Genomic DNA, 19,755 nt, shown 5'->3' with positions numbered 1-19,755 from the left:
CCCTAAGAGCTCCTTCCAGAGCCCTCCCAGGGCCAAATACTATCCTTGTGCCCCTTTCACTCCCTCCCTGTCCCCTACCTATTCAGCTTGGCACGAGGTAGCAGACTGGGAGCATGGCCATGATCTGGTGCCCATCAGCCCAGTGGTTGGGGCATGTCAGAAGGGGTTTGTGCTGCCTGCCTTCCCCTCCTGGTCTCCCCTCTCCCCCACTGTCTTTTCAGGATGCTTGCAGGGACCCCCCAAAACTCCTCTGCAGTATTAGTCTGCCACGGGCCAAAAGGCATCGGTGAGCAGCAGCAGAAACCAGGCAACCAGAAAGAGTGCTAAAAGTGTCTCTTGCTGAAGTGGGACCGGACAGAGTCATATGTGTTTTGTGTTCCTTAAAGCCCTCTGTGCTCTCCTAGGGGCCACACAGCTCCCTGCCATGGGGAGACCCCCAGCTTGTGCCCATGCCCACCATGAGAGCCTTACACAGCAGCCACATTGCTTAAATTTCCCCTCTTCCTGCCCCAAGCACACAGCACGAGCAGGAAAACCACTGATGAAACACAGGTACACTCATTTCTAGCACTGACTGCTGGAGTCCAAGAGCAGTCACCGGCTGTGACCAGCAGCTCTGGAAAGAGCAGGGTCTGGAAAGCAGATCAAACAAGCCCTATTGCAGGCATCAGTCAGCTCCTATGTATTTCATAACCGACACAGCCTCTCCCACCGGGCAGGGAAGGGCACTGGCCAGCTAGGGCAGCAACGCTGTAAGGTCAGAGCAGCTGCCTTTGCTTTAGCCAGACACTCCCACAGATGCATCTCAAGAGCATGTGTGTGCCCAGAAAGGATAGAGTAAATAAAATGGTCTCCCAGGGAAGGCAGAGGGCTTTCTCATCAGCCCGGGGTGGGTAAAAGCCCTGACCGTAATTTTCCCATGCCCTCCATCCTGTAGGAAGTGTTGTGGTTCGGTTCCTGAAAGCAGCACAACTGAGAGTGAGGGCTTGGGCTATGTGCTGCTCTCCGTTTCATTTTCCATCTGTGACCATCATCCTTCATGCGGAGAACCAGTGAGCCCCGCATTGGGCAGCACAGGCAATCCACAGAAGGTTGGAGAGCTTCAGGGGGATGTGTAACCCTGAACCCTTGCAGACGGCTCCATGCACTTGGGGGAAACCCAGAAGAGGTGTGAAAGCACAGAGGGGAGACATGCAACTGGGAAGCCCACGTTACTCAAACCCAGACCTGATTGCCTTACAGATTTCACTCTTCTTTCTTATATTAAGTTTGCAGCAAATCAGAGCGATGGGTTTAATCTGTTTGGTATTTCTCATCCTCTCCCCCAAGACAGTTTGGAGACAAGCAGCATTTAATCATCTGCCAAGAAACCTCATGCTGTCTTTTCTCACACCCCTCCCTGACTGCTTCCGACTCCCTCTCTAAGCACCCCTCCAAAGGAAAGAGCAAGGCCATAGATATACTAGTAACAGCTACATCCTCCCTGCAGCGGGACTTTTCCACCCTTGGCCAAGCTACATTCCTGGCTGCCAGCATACAACATTGCTTGCCTTTTCTTTGGCTTCTTCCCCAACCGTTCCTGGAGACCCTGCAATCACAGGGTGCTCGTGTGGCTGCTTTCTGCTGCCCTCGAGAGATCCCTGCCATCAATAGCAAAATTGTCTGGAGCACAGGAAACAATTCAGTTCACTTACTTGGGATATATCCTACAAAAGCTCTCAGCCTGCGCGCAATCCAGATGCCCAGGAGGGCCGCACTAGCACAGAGGAAAGGTTCAAGCTCGCAGAGTACACTCTAACTAGACAAATAGGCTTTTTTAGAGTTACACTACAGAAGGCAAATATTCTGGCGCATTAACGATTTCCACTCTATTTCTGGTAAGTTCTGGAGCATCTTGGCAGCAAGCAGCAGTATTCAGTGCAGGGGTGAGCAAGAGCAGGAAGAAAGAGAAAAAAACCTCTTGGTTTGGTAACCCAGCTGCTGGGCAATGGCTGCGCCTGCTCAAAAGCTCTTCTGAGTTATGCAGCCTATATCCCCTTTGTGAGGGGCCTCCAAGCCAGAGCCAGAGCTGGCAGTGGTCCCAAACGCCCACTCAGCAAGCAGCTAGAGACACCCCTAACCTGCAACCAGGAAGGAATAAGGTTTGACTTCAAAGCCTCTCCCATCAGGCAGGGCTTTGTGAGCACAGGCAGCACTGCAGGGCTCCACTTACCCTCTAAAGGCTTGAACCAGAGTGCTTCACGCTCCAGGAAAGATGGGTTTCTCCTTTTTAAACAGAAAATTACTATATGACAGGCACGGCAGTGTTTTCTATGCATGTTAACACATTACCAACATCCCCAGGCCCCCCCTGCATGCTCACCCCCTCCAAAATTATGCAGCACTGAAGCCGGTGCCACTGCAAGATGAGTCCAGAGCCTTTGATTTCACGGGTGCAGCTTGTCATCTAGCAGGTACTTTTTTCCCTACCAGCCCTGAAGCTGAGCTGCTTGCTGCACCCTACGGATTGCAGGTGCTAAATTTAGAGCCAGGTTTTGTTACTTTCCCAAAAGCCATTCTCTGTAATGACAGTCCCGAGCTGTGTCATGTTCCTGCTGGAAGCTGGGGAACTTTGGCCTGTGATTATAGTATTTTATTATACGGTCACTGGAACAACGGCAGAACAACAAAAGGATGCTTTTAGCAGGAGAGCTGTTATCTGGAGAGCACAGCTGCCCCTCCCACTAGGAAGATCAGTTTCCAGAGACTGATTTATCATAAAAAGCCTTCCAGAATAAAAATTGCCCTGAGCACCTCTATGCACACCCACCAGCAAAACGGCTGCTTTACCTTTTAGCTTAATTGGCAGCCATCTCCCACCTCCCTGCTGCTGGTTAGGGAGGGCAGCCGAGAAACCCTTCTCGGGCACATGCCGTCTTCTCCCAGCCTAGGGGAGGCTACCCAGGAGGTGGGCATGGGGCAAGGGGACCTGTGCAGCCCCCTGTGGAGCCTCCAGCCTCTACAGAGGTTTAAAGGTGGGAAGAGAGATCTGTGGCTCCAGAGCAAGGATGAAGTTTCAGTTCCCTACAGAAAACAGATGAGATTATGCATGCAGCAAGGGGACTTTCTCACTAGATTCAGAAGGGCCCTGTCATGCTCTTTGCAGCCCTCCTACCTGCTGCTGTAGGTTTCCCACCTCTGTAACGAATGTCAGATAGGTCTCAGCCCTGCAGCCTTCTGGATCTGTGCCAGGGAAGGCCATGCAGACCTCTCTAGCATCCCCTTTCTGCCTGCTTGACCCCCACCAGCGGGAACACACAATATCCATTCTTCTCACGTCCACCTTTGGCTGCAGTGCTGCATTACTCAGACTTGGAAAGCCAAACCACTGCATTACAGTCAGTCGCTTGAAACCAGACGCTCAGATTAGACTTTCCAAAACTTGCATTATCCAAGATACGAGCAAACCCATGGCCACGGTTGTTGTGACCAGCCCAAGGACAGGTGTCTGGCTAGGACTGTCCATGCATTCCTCCAGGAAACTCCTACAGCTCCTTAAACTTGCTATCTCCTCTCCCTCCCAGTCCACGCATGCCTGATAAAGGAGAATAATTTAACCCAGGTGGGTAATTAGATGTGGAGTCATCGCTGCAGGAGGATGCTGACACCAGTCAACAGGGTTCCAACTGGGGACCAGATATTTATAGCACTAGAGAATCAAAGCTGTCATTAAAGGCAATATTAGGTTTATTATACGAAGCCTGTTGTTCCAGACTTAAGCTGCTCTGAAATTAGTAGAGATGGTAGGAGATGCTTCTGCATCCAGCTCCTGTGGCACTCTTATAGCATTTCTCTGTTGCACCAGACACCGGGACACAGTTAGAGACAGCCTACTACACCGGGTGGAGCTGGGATTGAAAAGAAAAGAATGCCCAACAGGAGAAACAAATCCTATTCTTGGAGCAACCAGGAATAGCCGTACACCATAGGATGTACCTCAACAGGAAAGAGCTGGCTGCAAAACAAGCAATTTCCTCCTTCCAACTAACCTTCCAGCCCTTTTTCTGGATACAAGCTTCTTTAAAAAGCATCTTGTACTCACTACTTAGATTTAGTTTGCACTCAAGTACTCAGGCTTAGATTTAGTTTGTCCTGCTTTATGGCACCAAGACAGACTACATCAACTACAGAAAACCTTCCTAGGCCAATTTCCTGCAATTCTGACCCCTGAATCAGCCTGAGGGCTGGCACAGAGCTGGGCAGCGGGTCAGCAATTTGCATCTGGCTCTCCTTCCCAGCCCTGAGCATTTCAGTGCAGCAGCCACAACTTGTATTAGGTTGCCCATGCCTGTTGTTTGTGTCACGCTCTTGCAACAGGAGGTGGCTGTGATTCACTTGCTTGGTTTGTTTTTTCTTTTTCACTCTGCACAGAGTAAAAAATATTTTCAACCAACATTTTATGATACCATACCCTGTGAAAATGAGCGGTCTGCAGAAAATAGCATTGCTGGGAAAGTGAGAAGCTTTCTCCTGGAAATGTTGATGCTCTGAGAACTTCACGTGAAACTGTCCTACAAAGATGTTTCACACCCATGGGGACCGTGGCTCCTGAGAAAACAGTGCCACTGTCACTGAGGAGTAGAAGCCAGTGCACAATCTCTCATTTTGCCACCACTCCCAATCAGTACGAGTCTGGCCTCATCTCTGGTCAGGTCTCTTCCTTTGCTAGCTGAACGCAGCACCATTGCACCGGTGGGCATGAAGAGCTCCTAGAAGAGCTCCTACAGCACTCAGAGGTGCTTGCTGGCACAGTTCTCCCATGGCAAGTAGAGGCAGCTGAGCCTGGCAAAGCCCAGGAGCTACTACGGGCAGCACAGGCAGTTTCTAGGAACTGGCATTTCAACTCCCCTCCTGCCCCATGACCCAGGGCAGGTTAGAGCCAGTTTACCCAGTAAAGGCAGCCAAGGGTCAAGTATATATTTATTTTCCCCTGCAGGACCTGCTTATCTCCTGTGAGCTACACACCAGCTCAGAACCCATCCCCTCCAGCTTCCAGCCTCATCTGTTAATGAGAAAGAGGGGAATAATTAAACTGTCAGACCCCATCCTACCCCAAGGTGTGAATGCAGCAGGCAGCCAGAGAGGGACTGAGAGTTTGTCTCAGATCTACGCATGTGTGAGTAAACAGGGACAAGACAATCTTAAGCATGGCAGTAGCTAAAAGTTATTCCTGTTCTGCACCAAAGGCCCCAGGCAACAGGAACCTGACCCAGCTCTCAGGCTCCTTGTTTTCCTCACTGCACTCCTCTGCTCTCCCGATGCTCAGTGACTTTCTGGTCATGAGACAACCAGCCTGGAATGCCACACTCCTGCTCCATACAGAGGGGCTGTCACCTGCCCACTCTGTCACCCAGACAGCTCTGCCCAGCCCCGGGACACAGCAGTCTCTGTCTCTGCAGATGGATCAGAAGAGTAAACACGGTATCTGTGCTGACAAGCAAAAGCTCAGTGTGGGATGTGAACGCACCTTTTTCAAAGCAAAGCCCAGCTGGTCAGTGTTTATTTAGAAAAATACATGGAGGCAGGGGGAGGATAGAAATAAAAGGGAAGATAAGCAAAAACACAGTGTGCAAGGTTGAAGTACTTGCTTCTCTGCCAGCCCAGGCTGCTAGGGCTGAACTCACTCCCACTCTGCAAATCTCAACAGACAGGGAACCTGCCATTTACAGTCTTCGTTCATTAGGACACTGGGGAAGGTAATAGCCAGCAGAGACCCTGACTCATCTGTGTGCTGGGTCAGCTGCAAAGGGGAAGGGGGGCAAAGTCCTTGTCAGTAAAAAGGATCTTAAGCACTTTAGATATGACCAGTTGTCTGGAGCTGACCTCAGCCCTTTGCTCCGAGTGTGTTTTCCCTAAGAGGAAGAAATCCTGCCGAGTCAGACATGCTTTCAAATAACTGCTTACCCAGCTGGACCCGAGAGCCAGCCACCTGTGCCAGCTGCTGGGAGGGCTCCAGGGATCCCTCACCCTGCCTTTGGAGGCAAACGCTCCCAAGCAAACACTGAAATGGGGCTGACATTGGGAAAAAGTATGCCCCTTCCTTACTCCCTCCTGCACTGCGGCATCAGGGAGGCAAAATAAAGGCAGAACAGCAGCTGCGGCCGAGGCCTTGGGGCTGGCTTTATAGGCACTGCATTCGTAGAAAGGCAGATCTGCAGAGCATGGTACTCTAGCCACCCACTGCCGCAAGTCCAAGTCCCCAGGACTGTGAAATTACTTAAACCCAGGCAGCTCCAAGCACCGAGACAGGCCAATTTGGTTTCTTTGTCTTCAGATCTGAGCTCAGGATCATGCCACCTAAGCCCAGCTACATTTTTTTTTTCCAGCTCACAATGTCCTCTCACCTATTTCTTGCTACGAAACTGGACAACGAGGGACGACAGGGCAAAACAGCAGAGTAGTTCAGGCTGCCTGCAGCGAGGCCAGGGCTCTTTCCCGCAGTCTGGTGGGGTGCTGGCAAGGGGACCAAGGCTGAGATGGAAGGACAGCTGCAGCTTTGCCCAGCACCAATTTCCTGCTCTCCTCCAGTGCCGCAGCCCAACAAAGGATCCCACACATGTACTCTTCCCTCCTGGAGAGCGCTGAGCTCCGGCCAGCACCAGGAATATCTCCCTTCGCCCGCAGGGCTGCAACGTCTCTAGGTGTCTTTGCTGAGGTTGCCATACGTGGTGCTAGTGATGGGCTGTGGCATGTAAGAAATTTAATTATGTGAAGAACTGATAGCTCCTGCAAAGCCCAGGGCTGAGGCCAGCACTGCACCACAGCAAACGCAGCACACCAGACCCAGCCCCATCACGAACATGCATGCAAATGTACCAGACTGCTGCTCTTCTCTATCCCACTCCCAGCCTCCAGGACCAGGGCTCGAGCCGCAAACCAAGCCCTGCAACACCGTCACCCCCATGGCAAGGGACGAGCCTCTATACATGGATGCAGACAGCAGCAGTGTGCTGACCTGCAGGTTTTACTAAAGATGCTGCACTTGCCTTTCACTGTGTCTGGAGCATTGGGGCAGTTAGAGGGCTCCCTGCCGCCGACCACGTCCCCTTGGCCCCTGTCCCATTTCTTCACCCTCCTCCAGAGCCCCCTCTCCACACTCCTCTTAACCCACAGACCCACTTCCTAATGGGTAGAGGTTATGCCAAGCAAAATACAATCTGTTAAATAGGACACATAAGTGACTCTTAATGAGCGTGCCACACAGCTACCTCTGATACCTCCCTAACTGAAATCCCTGTCAACCTGTGTCCCAGCTAAGTTCTCACACAAAAAAAAAAAAGAGAGAAACAGTGATAAGCATAAGCTGATCCCCTTTCAGGGAAGTGTCCTAACACTAATTGTCTTTGGTGTTTCTCAGTGACAGATCCTTGCTGTGTTCAATGCTGGGAAAGCCACCATCTGACACAGATGCAGGGAAAGGCCAAATGACCATACTGCATGTGCATGCCAAACAGCCCACAGAGACAGGTGGAAATCAACCACCCAAGCTTGCTCATCCCCCTCAGCACAGTTTTACTCCAGGACAGGCATTTCTAAACACACCAGACCCCTGTAATTCCCCCCTCCCATCCCCCCAAGAGGTACAGGGGAAACGTCTATGGAGAAATACGTGACTCCCATCCTCTGCTGAGTCCTGGGCTCCGCACCTTTTCCCCCTCTTGCATCCCGTTTTCTGAGGCACTTCTTTTCCCAGTGAATAGAAGAAATGACGCAATACTAGAAGCAACCTTTTGCTGCCCTCCCTGCCAGTGTCTCTCCCTTTTGTGCGACGGGCAGAGGCCACCTCCGAGCCACGCACCCACCGCCCTTCACTCTGCTCCTGGCCCTTCATCCGCAGGCAGGGATGGGCCTGAAGAAGGACATAATAAATAATGGCAGAAGAATAACAGATGGTGCAGAATAAACCACGGGAAATTCATGTCCTCTGAAGTTGTCAGCGAATAGGGAACACAGAGGAGCTGTTGTACTGCAGAGCAGCATGAGATCCGCAGCTCAGCTGAACGCGCCGGCTTAGCCAAACATCAGAACCGCCGGGGACAAGACGGGGTCTTTTGTTAAAGCCTCCCTGGAGGGTACTAATCAAAAAGCTTGGAAGACACATGATAAAACCAGTAAACGTTAGTCTGCTCTTTTCAACATATGAAGCTTGGGCCGTACTCTAAGCTTGCTCCTTGAAAACATTTCTTTGTTCAGTTTCTGCTAAGGTTGGATCTGATTATAAGTCCTTGTGTGCCATTTCAGACGTATATATTTTCTCAGAGAATAGAGATCTTCTGCAAATATTTACTCACAGAACTCATTTGCAGCTAACAGGGTAAGTACACCAGATGAATAACAAAATTAACTGTATTATGCAAATACACTTCTCCATTCCTCCCTGCAAGTTAGAGGAAATGGTTACTGTGTCTGTTTCAGGGCTTTTCAACAGCCTTTAATATACCCAGGTTGTAGGAAAATGTTTTTAGAATATATAAAGGAAGGGATTTAGCAAGAACAGGCATCTAAAAATTCAATTAAAAGCAATCAAGGAAGCCAGAAGCCCCTTCCTGAGTTCACAGGCATTTTCACTCATTTTAATGAGAGCCAAGTCTCCCTGAAGAGACAAAAGAAATAAAAAAAGACCAACTCTTCTCAAAAGACAAGACATAGGTAGAAAATACACAGCACAGGGAGTAGCTGTCAGCTGCAGACACTGCTGCTGCTGCTGCATCTCAAGGTTGCAACCGACCGCAGCCTGGGACTTACCTTGCGGAGCTGTGATGATCCTGGGGTTCACCTTGGAGCGCCCCGCTGCCCACATGCCCAGCTGGCTGGCCCACAGGGCCACGAAGAGGGCAACGGGCGACCTCCTGCCCATTTCTACTTATTCAGCAAGCAGAGATCATGAGCTTGTGAGGCTGACAGCTGCATTCCTTGCGTTATACAAAAGAGTGGGCAGCATCCAGGGCAGCCAATGACTGAAACAGAGGGCGGGACTACATTTAACTTACTAGGAAGCAAACCTCAAAAAAAAATCCAAAGTGACTCTTTTCATTTAGCACCTGATCTTCAGCAGTTGGTGCCTGCAGGCTTTGCTGGGGTTTTTGGTCCTTCTTTCTTTTTTTTCCCATCCTTCTTTAAGGGGAAGGTGGGGGTCTGATGGCTTCATTCACCTTCAGGCTCCTGAGAAAAGCTGCAGCTGACCCAAGCCTTGCAGTCAACTTATCAGAGACTTGTAAAACAAATATTAAGATTGATACAAATGAAATAAGAATGAAAATGTGTGTGTTAAGAACACACAAGAAGCAACAGCAGACCAAGGGTGCAGAGACCAATAACAAAGGATGCCGCTCCCAGTTGCTTAAATAGAGGGATGTGTCGAGGCCAGAAAGCCGTGCTCAGATAACGTGGCAGCAGGAACAGCTCGCTAATAGAAGACCCTGCTCTACGATCAGGAGGATGCAGCGAGGCTGCAGCATATCTTGTGTGCCAGCTCTCTTACTGCTAGTGCTACCATTAGATAATAGCAAAGGGCCACTCCTAGCAAAATAAAACACTGCCCAAAAATTCTTTCTTCACCACAAGTCAGGAAGACTATGAGACAAATACCAGAGACACGATGACGACTCAGCTGTGTCCCACACCTCTTCACCAGACCAGTCGAACTCGCATCATGGTGCTTGTGAGCATGCGGGTGTGAGTGTGGCAGTGAATGACATCTCGGAGTGCATGTGGAAAATCCTCTGGGAGCTGGGGTGAAGAAATACTCCCTTCCCTAAGATCCTGCCCTAACTTTTGTGATGTTCATGTTCTCCAAAAGGACGGGATGCTGAGCACACTGGCGGCGGGGGGGGGGGGGGGGGCTGGCCTGCCCCAGGGCTGTGGCACAACCTTTGCAAAGTCACTTTGCTTTGCCAAACTTCCCCATCCTCCTGATTCCCCATCGGGATGCCAGGAAGGGCTGACGGTCTTTGTGAAGTGCTGTGAGGTTTGTTAATGAGAAGAGCAGGACATTACATGCAAGGAAAGAGAGGTCGGACGTGACCAGAATAGGAGAGCCCCACAGGGAACTCACCAGAATGAGAGACGCAGCTGCGCTCTTTAAAGTTGGTATTGAAGCTAGGCCCAGGACTGCTCTGCTCCTAAAGGAGATGAACAGTGGGAGGGCAAGGGGGGTGTTTTGGAGGAAGCAAAAAATTAATGAGCCAGCTAATGGTGTATTTTAAGGACCCACAGGAATTTCCCACCAACTCTAAGCATCAGGTTTCATCTTTCTCTTTAACCAAATATCTGCTTGGGTAATTACAGTAAGATAACACACAGATCATCTCTGGTTTTTCACTTTTGGACATGGTGATTCCCAGTCTTGAACCATTTTGTATTGCTGCTCACCTCAAAACAACTGCCCATTCCCCCCCAGAGGCAGCTGTATTTCTCCACCAGCCCCATTGCTCCCAGAGGTGCTAAACCCTGTTATCACTTGTTTTCTTGCAGAGAAGGCTTGCTGAAAAACATCTAATTCATTAAGGCTCTTTCACACAGTCAGGAGTGAAAAAGAAACATCGTTTGTAAATCAACAGCCTAAGCCATACAACCCATGCTGGTTCCTTAATAAACACGGGGACTTAGCATTTTGCATCCACCCCAAATTTGGGCTACACTATGAGAGTTGCATAGGTTATTATCTGCTTTGCCTTTTATGACACAATGCAGCTGGTGGGCTGGGAAACTGGCTTTCAGCTCCCACTCTTGACGAAGTTGCCAACTGGAAACACAGAAGGGTTCTAATCAGAGATGAACGAGGAGAGTTTCTGTCTTAGAACAGTAAATCCTTTGCTTTTCCCTTTTCCTTGCCCCTAATACACACAGCTGGGGACTCTGCATGGTTAGCTTTTAGGGTTTTTTCCACCTACAGCTAAATACAATGCTCCTGTGTATAAAATTCAGCTTCAAACTCCGCCAAGACTTTGGAAGTGTTCAGCTCTGGGCTCTTTCTACTTCAACACATGATACCACTCCATCTCCTAGACCAGGAGCTGAGCCACCCCATGAACATGACTGTATTGTGGTCCTGGATTCAGAATGATGCTGTAGCACCTTTTGCTTTTGCTAAGCAAGAGACTCAGCAGGCAGCTTGGTGTGTATCAATTAAATACAAAGCTGTGTGAGATCTCCGCATGCAGCTCACCAAAGGAGCCCACAGCAGAGGAGAAAAAAGTGACAGTGGTGGAACATGCAAATATATAGGAGCATCCCACCCAAAATGCTGGTTACAACTCTTCAAATGAATGGTCTTCATTAAAGCTGAGCTTTCACCCAAATGCCTTTGCTCCCTCCAGAAGCTACAGCTCCCCTTAGCGTCCTTTTTCCTCCCCACAAGCTCCTTCAGGGCAGCAACGTGACTGATCAGCTGGGGTGAGCCTGACTCCCACAGATGCAGAAACATCAGATCATTGCACAGGACAACATTGGGAAAGCAACTTCAACACACAGGCAAGATCTAAAGGGTCAAGGGAGTGGCATGACATACACTGTGCAATGCCTTGGGAAAATAACCCCACCAGGAGTTCCCCATGGGCAGGGCTGTCCCATAGAGATATACAAAGCAGCACAGTGCAATGCTGCACACATTTGATCAAGGAGCAGCCCAGCTTGTACGCTTCGGAGGAGTGCAGAGCTGATTTCAAGGTTGCTCCAACCCTGTACCAGTTTGCAGGGGGTGCTGAACACAGAATGGTGCCCTGAATACAGCCAGAACCCCGCTGTGCATTAAGTAGGCATGCACCCGTCTGGAAGCAGGCAAGTGCTTCTGTGAGTGTTTGCTCAGGACCTGCTCAGCCACATGCCATGTCCTCCACTACCCAACAACAAATGCGTACACAAGAGATCAGATTCCAGGCATGAACTCCCCGCTCAGCCCCCTCCTGCAGAGGTTTCCCTCTGCTTTACTCAAGTATCAAAAGTTCCACAGTGCAAATTATGTGCAGTTTTTTCCAGATCATGCTACTCGGTTCCAACATGGATCAGAAGGCAGCTTCCCCCAAGTATCTTGTAAAAGTCATAAAGCACAGATTTTCCTTAAGAGGAACAGTTTTATTCATCGCTGCAGAGGAGACAGACTGCTTGAATGTTTCTGGCCCAGGCAGTCTAACTATTATGAAACCTCCAGTTTTAGTTGGCATCTTTTCATTAGAGAAAGAGCAGGTATGTTAGAACCTTATTCACAAGAACATATCAATTACCTTCTGCTAACCCCAAGCCTCGAACATGACCCTGGGAAACAGCCAGTAGGCGTGACGGGTTTGAACACAGACAAATCTTCCATAGAAAAAAAAATATCAACACCACAAACATTCTCACCCCTGCGAAAGCCAGGCAAGATCTTTTCTCTGTTGTGCCATCTCTTCCAGAAACCTGACAAGCGCATCTCAATCTCTGGCTGTTATCAGCCATGGCAGCTTCAGAACAGTACAAAGAGGGACCTTTCTGAACATGGCACAAAGGGCCAAGGATGTTCACCAGGTCCATCATGCCACACATGTGCATGTGTTTCCACAGTCCCTCCCAAGATGAGATTGGGAGACTGCATGCTTTGACACAGAGCATGGGAAATTGTGTGTTAAGCCCTGCCTGTGCAGGGACCCTGCTGCAGGATGGACTGATGTCCCGTGAGGCTGGGACACAAGTGTAAATGACCACTGTAGAGCTTTGGAAGACCAGAGCTTCTATTTCTTATCCTTTGCATTTTGCCTTTGGGAGCAAGTAGACTTAAAAGCATGGACTTTGAGAGGAAAAAAGTGAAATTCCACTCACTGTTTCTTTTGGCACTGACCAACAGATCTTTTAGTCCTCATCTGAGGACTAAAGTAAGGTGGGAAGGAAGCAACGCGGATCATTTATCAGCAAGCTGCTGCATTCTGCTTTGAACACACAGATCCTCCCCTCCAACTCACATTCCTTCCAGACAGCTGCCGCAGCCTAAACCATCCCCTCCTAAAGCCACAGCCCTGCAATGGCTGTCAACCCTTCAGCCTCTCCAGACATGCTGTTTTCATGCAAGCTCATCTCCATCAGCTCTTTAAGCTGGACTGAGTCTGGGGGGGCTGATCAGTTGGTATACCTCCCCCTCTCAGTTCTGCCATGATGCTGAAGGACAGCACAGTAAATCTACTGCCCCAGGAAATGTCACCAAAGGGGTCAGAAGCCCCCATGTGCTAAATGCCACTCCCAGGGTTTTAAAAATGAATCAGGGAAGGGGAGTAGGAACCATGTTTCCCAGGACATCTTTTTCTAGTAAATCAACCCCTTTAATTTGCCAAAGGAAACCTGTGCTATAGCCATCTTGTACTTAACTCCTTGGAGAGCAACACAAAACCACTAGCTGGGACTCCCCTTCTTCTGTGCTTTCCCCTCTGCTGAGGAAACCCCTGGGGCTCACCCCAGGCAGGACCTCCCAGATGAGGGCTTCATGACACTATTCACTGATCCCAGTAGCTTGGAGAGGTCCTGCCCTAGGACTAGCCACAAACTCAGCTCATCTAGATGACCCCAAACCACCCCTCACCCTTTCCATTGCAAACACCCATTTGGTTGGCAAATGTGTTTCACCTGGATGCTCGTCACATTAACAAGCAGCACTGTCAATAGTGACGCAGTGAGAACTCACTTAACAGAACAGGAAAGGAGGTAAAACAGATGCGCATTGGTGACAGACTGCCAAAAGCATGCGTACCCCTCAGACAGGGATGCCAAAGGCTTTAGGCAGAGTAAATAAAACCCAATGCAGAGCCCTTCCCAATTAAAAGAAAGTTAAAACAGAAAGGACAGAAGCAAGTTGCTTTGTTGAGATTGATCTGCCGCATTCCCACCACGAGAGCTGCACATTGATATATTAATGCTGCACAGCGTGTCAGCTCTGTCTTCCTACGAGGGTCCAGCAGGCCAGACTGTGTTTTCCTTACCTGAAACTCCTGGTGTTTCTTTTCTTGACCGCTGTGCTCCTCTGCTTCCTGGCAGGGCCTGGATTTCAGGGCAGCATCGCCACGTGCTGCACAGCAGCTATCACGCTCTCCTGTGGGAAGTGCTACGTTTCAGCAGTGGGCAAAGCAGCCTCCTCAGCAGTACTGTTTCCCACATCTGCCAACTGCTCTGAATAGTCCTAAGAAGGGTCCAGCACCCACCATCCCATATAAGGTTTTATATGCCCCCTTTAACAGCTCCATTAAACACACAAATTCCTCCTGGTAACACACAAGGTTCACTCTCCACAATCTACTCTCCCATCCCCTGCAATAATATGGGTTGGAATTTAAGTCCACATTTTTCTCTGGGGAATCAAAGCAACTTACCTGGTCCCCAGAAAACCACTTCAAACTGCTGCTGGGAAAAATGCCAACAGAATCTCTTACCAGCTGGCAAGGCACATAAGATTAAGTGGAGGCTGCTCAGGAAAGTAAACTATTTTAAAGATACAAAGGTCACTTCGTAGTGTTCAAATAATTCCAGCAGTGATATCTGTCTCGCCAGGAAGGGAGAGACATCTAAGAAGTGGTCTACCTCCGGCTCCTTCTTCCTATTTTGGCCCCTGCTAGCCAACCCTGGGCCAAATGACGCAGAAGGTAAGTGTCTGCAGTTCATCACTGTCCTTGGCTCTAAATTCAGAGCCTGCCTGGTGACACGAAGGCTCAGCACCACAGATGCACCAGTTTCTCTTTCCATCAGACATGGGAAGCCTGCCATCTCTTCCACCAGGAGAGTGGAAACAGCTCAGGATCCCATCAAGTGCTGGACCCGTTTGACTTATTTTTCCCTGTGACCTGTCAAAACTCTTGAAAGGGACACTGGCCTGGGCAAGGAAGAGCTCTCTTCTTTCTTCCTGCCTCTCATCTGCCCTTCCTTGTACAGGCTTCATGCCTGTGACCTGCTTCCTGGTTATTATGTGTGCAGATAGCCCCCACATGGCTCATTCGGAAAAGTGATTGCAGGAAGCCATGAGCACCAGGTCACAGACTTTTGGGAGGGGAGGAAAAGAATAAAAAATTAGGTGGAGGAAAAATAAATGGACATGAACTTGCGTGACCAGACACCAGCTGGCAGGATCCACGGGATTATTAAGTTGTGCGTAACTGAGGATCCTTTGTGATCAAAGCATTTAACACCAGGGAGCTACACCTCAGGAAGGAATCCTCCGGAGACAGGACGGTCAGCACTCCTTCCCTTCCCTTCCCTGGAATGGGGCCGTACACAAACAATCCAATTAACGCAAAGATAAACAGTTTGGAGTCTGCTCTGTGGGATGTCAGGGCAGCACGCTGAGTGTTGCTGGGGGATTACAGAGCTCTGCTGTCATTAGCAACCCTTCCTGCTTTAGTGAGATTAAGTGACAATTTTCTACCTGACTGCCCGACTCCCCTAGCTATCCTTGTCACCTGTTGCTGCTTCAGTGGCCACAGCAGTCCCAGGCACCCAAAAATTAAACCTCAGAGCTTTACTGGGACCACCAGTGCCCCTTTAGAGTGTGACATCCCAGAAGTTACCTGTGCCACAGTCCCACGGCTGCACCTCATCTCCTCCTTCCAGCTGCTGAACACTCTTGTGGGTCACAGACTTTGAATCTGTGGCTAACTGCAGGTCTCCTTGCTGCAGGGCGGCATGGAGGCTGCAAGTTTACCTGTGTTCAAAGAAAAAAGTCACATGGGGGCTGTTAACTATTAACACCCCATTTCTAGCTCTAAAAGTCCCTAAGCCTCAGATCACTGGATGCTGGGGAAAAAAAAAAAAATCTATTAGAGATGGATCTTTCTCTTGTTCTTAAAGTTTTTCTGCAGCATCTGTTGGCCTCTGCAGGAAGACAGGGGACTCTGGCTCTGATCTTGCATAACCCATCTGATGCTTTTATCACCCCTGGAGTGGAACTCCACAGCTCTCCAGCTTTTCCCTCAAGCGCAACACCTAAACTAGCACACCCTGCTGAACAAGTGGACCATGCTCTTAAATCAGCAAGGTATTTATTTCAGTGGTAGGGAAAAAAAAAGTCTCAAAGTGATTCTCGGACAACGATTCTGCGTGCTGGCAGCCTGGAACACCCAGAAGTCAGCTAGAGAAACTGTGTGGTCAGAAATGCTCCCCAAAATCCCCTGGTCTCACCTTAAGAGCGCTGGGGTTGTTCTTTTGTCTTGTTCAAAGTTCCCAAGCTCAATTCAAGAGGACTAGAGCCAGGAAGCTTCATGTTCAAAGCCAGTGGCTCAGCCATTGTCTTGACTTCAAAGGATATAATCAGGGGATGTTTTTCTTCTTCCCTCTGAACTTTCCTTTTGCTTACCATACTCTTAAACTCAAGCATCCTTGTAAGGTGAACTAGAACTACATGCACTACTATAAATCAAAGGATTATTCATAAACACTGTGATTTATAAATATTAGAATACTATAAATATAGAAGAAAATATTAGGAAATAGAAATATTTTCATGGTGTGACATTTTCAGTACATTTCTGCTTTCACCAAGTTAAAATAGAGTCAGTTGCCTTAAAAACGCACTGTTTTATTGTGCTGTTCTCCAGTTAGCATCATGGAGACTCTTAGCTGTGCAAAGCACAGTTCCTTAAGAGGATGCTTTGATGACTAAAGTCACAGAGCTCCCCTTTCATCACTTCTAAAGAAAAGTGTTGTTCGTGCTAGGAAAGGGACTGAGTCCCACGGGACACAGGCTGCTGGGAAGCTGTGCTGTATCACCTGCCCTGATCTCACCTTATTCCTGATCAGTTGTCCCAGCATCAGGAAAACTCTTTCCTCCTTCCTCAAAAGTTTGCCTGAGAAAGAGTAAGACCAATATTTCGTTATTGCCAAGGAAACTCCACCAGGTCCTACTGCCCCATCTTCCCTTTGCTCTGGCACTACCCTCTCCCCCACGGTGAGACCATTCAGCTTACTGAACAGGCACAAAGCTAACTTAAGAAAAACAACTAAAAATTACGTGTTTCCTGACACTTTGGCATTCCCCACAAACAAGAACAAAGCTGAAAGCAGCCAGGAAAGCACCGAGTCCTTTGCAAAGAAGCAAGCCAATGGGCAAGGGCTCTGCCAGACAAGTTCCCTGCTGCCGTTCATGACATGGATATATCCTGCCAGGCTGCCCAAGCTTACTCCTGCCCTAGCAAGTCTCTATGAAGACGCTGAGCCGCTGCATCCTGGAGCACTGGAGAAAGTCACCTTTACCAATCTTCTGAATTAATGTGCCAGAGAGGAGCTGGGGGGCCAAGGTGTGTAGCCCCACACTGTGCTGGGGAGAAAAGAACGATGTTCCCTCAGCTCAGTACGGATGTCCATGATGAGCAGGGGCATTGCAATAGTTAGTCCTCTGGCTCCTGAACATTTGTTTGTGGATGGAGCTGGGCAAAACAGCAACACTGATTTAAGGTGCTCTGGTGCCTTGCCCAGGCAGGGAATTGGTTCCTCTGCCAGGGTCCTGCAAGCAGGGGACACTCAGAGCCTCTGTTTGGCTGGGGGACCAAGGAAGAAACATTTATTCTGAAATACTGGAGACATACGGGAGGATGAGGGGAAATCTCTCCAACAACAGTCATTTGAAGTCAGAAATCAGGGCTGAAGAGCTTGAAAATTTTGGCAGTTTATAATCTGATCCAACAACCACCCAAGCACGCCCAACACCAGAGAGACTGCATCTGCACATAAACAATTAATACCTCAAACATCAACGACTGCACCTGGGATAGATTTTGCCAGTTGCGTTCACTTCACACATGGGAAGGCTCCAGCATCATTGTGAAAGCAGAGGAAGACAGAGGTGGGCAGTCACCCAGGCTGAGGTACTGCAAAAGCCATCAGGGATGTGAAGCCTGGGAGATTCTGCTCTATCTCAATTTCACCCTTTTGCTGGAAAATTACCCCCCCACACAACACCACTTTGCTCCTCATGGAGACAGTAAGCTCAGGACTGTCTTAGGCAGAAAGAGACAAGGTGGAAACAGTGAAAAAGCCATCAAGGCGGCCAAAGTAGAGCACATTGGTGAAGAGCCTAGATCCCAGCCAAACTGCCAACCCTGCAGGTGTCCACAATGCGCCAGCATTGACGGTCAAGCACTAGAACAAATAACAAGATTACCGAAAACACAGGAGTACAAACAGCTGCTACCATTACTACTGAAAACACCCACTGTTACTGCTTCCCTTGTCAGCTCCACTACAGGCAAAGAAGGAACTGAACCAAAAATTCCTCTTTGATGTCAGAACCAGAAAGTCCCTACTGAAAGCACTTACGTTGGGGAACCGTGGTCTGACCTCCACCTCTTCCAAAGGGTCAGCCAAGCACCTCCCAGTCTGCTCCTGCAGCAGTGCTGGTGAGGCAGTCAGGCCACAGATGCTTGGCTGGCGAACAGAGCGTGGTGGAGGTTGGGCACACAGGCAGGATACAGATAAGCTGAGACCCAACAAGAACGGATGCACCTCTAACCCAAGCATGGAAGTAGCAAAGAGGAGGGGAACGTGTCAGGGCAGTGGCACCAAGGATGGACCACAGGGAACAGGCAGGTGGGAGATAGCACATTTCAGTTTGCCCCCAAAGAGCAGAATCTGTTGTGCTTAGCCACTCACAAGTTAGGGCCTGGACTTAGCTGCTTTCTCAGCAAGCAATGGATATCAGCATCTCCCAGAGTCATTCCAGTTTTGTTCAGTATTTCTCTTGGGATATTGGCTCCTCTAGTGACTGCAGAAGTCAGGACAACTGGCTCGGACAAGAGACCTCATGCTACATCCCCATAAGCCACATTTAGGCTGCTAACCCCAGGCAAAGGGCCTCTCCAAACAAGCATGTTCCTCCTGCAGCCTCCCCCGGCCAGTTTCTCCCTCTTGGCAGAGGCTGTGCTGGCTGAGCTTTCTCTGCACAGAGAGGTAGCTGCCAGCATTGCTTTCATCTCAAAGCTCAGAAGCAGGAGGCACTCGGCCATTAGAGCATGTGGGAAAGCAGTGCTCACCTGGCTGCTGCAGAGCCAGTTCTGAGGAACTGTGAGCTTCCGCTCTCCTACAAGAGCTCCTGCAGCAAAGTTTCCCTTCCTCCTCCATCACCAGCCCTGCAGGTGCCAGGCAGAGCCTCTCTTCCCATCCCTGCATCTCTAAATTTGCCTGGTTGCTGAGCACGTCTATTCTCGGCAGCCAAAGGCAGGCGAGATGAGGGAAGCGAAGTGCACGCATCAGTTGCGTCGTGAACATCGGTGCCAAGTTCCTCTCTGCTATAGCCAGTTCAGACAGAGAATATGTCTGATGTGGTACTCCAAGCCAAGTAACACAATTTGTGAAAGAAATCGGAAAAAAGTGCTTTCCATACAAAACATCCAGGCAATTCTCAATTATCTGGGGACACAGGGAGAAGCAGAAATAGCCATTATAACAGAATAAACTACTTAATACAAAATGCGGGTCAACAAAGTGATCAAATCATAAGAGCAAGGTCAGGACAGAAAAGAAATACTATTCTGGGACACCAATAACCCCAAGCTGGCCTAAGCTGAGAATTTACATGGTACAGCAAAGCAAATTAGTCACCCTGGTCCCAAAGCAAGTCCTGCTAGCCCTGAGCAGGTCTGTGAGAGCCTGCAAATACTTTCCAGCTTTGGGCAGCAGCATCTGCAATACAGCTAATCCTCAGTTAGCCTGGGAGGATTGAGGGCTGACAGCAGGGCTCGTCTGCACAGTGGGGAAGGGAGGGAGGATGCTGTGCAT

At 49.4% G+C, this 19,755-nt stretch overlaps 1 protein-coding gene across 4 annotated transcripts in view; it reads right to left on the bottom strand.

Moving 5' to 3' along the window:
• Positions 1-16,819, bottom strand: part of SEMA7A (semaphorin 7A (JohnMiltonHagen blood group)) — a 34,774-nt gene extending 17,955 nt beyond the window's left edge. For 3 of the 4 annotated variants that reach the window (XM_072870276.1, XM_072870277.1, XM_072870278.1), the window contains exon 1: positions 8,785-8,962. In XM_072870276.1, coding sequence (XP_072726377.1) covers positions 8,785-8,896 — 112 coding nt within the window. In that variant the 5' untranslated portion in view covers positions 8,897-8,962. Of the gene's footprint in view, positions 1-8,784; positions 8,963-13,979; positions 14,090-15,554; positions 15,689-16,767 lie in introns of those variants that run through there. The other variant, XM_072870279.1, reaches the window with a different exon arrangement.
• Positions 16,820-19,755: the final 2,936 nt, after the last annotated feature.

Source organism: Ciconia boyciana, chromosome 8 (assembly GCF_034638445.1).
Source record: "Ciconia boyciana chromosome 8, ASM3463844v1, whole genome shotgun sequence".
Taxonomy (NCBI): Eukaryota; Metazoa; Chordata; class Aves; order Ciconiiformes; family Ciconiidae; genus Ciconia; species Ciconia boyciana.
Note: the sequence above shows the minus strand (reverse complement) of the source record. Positions and strands in the feature narration are given on the sequence as shown.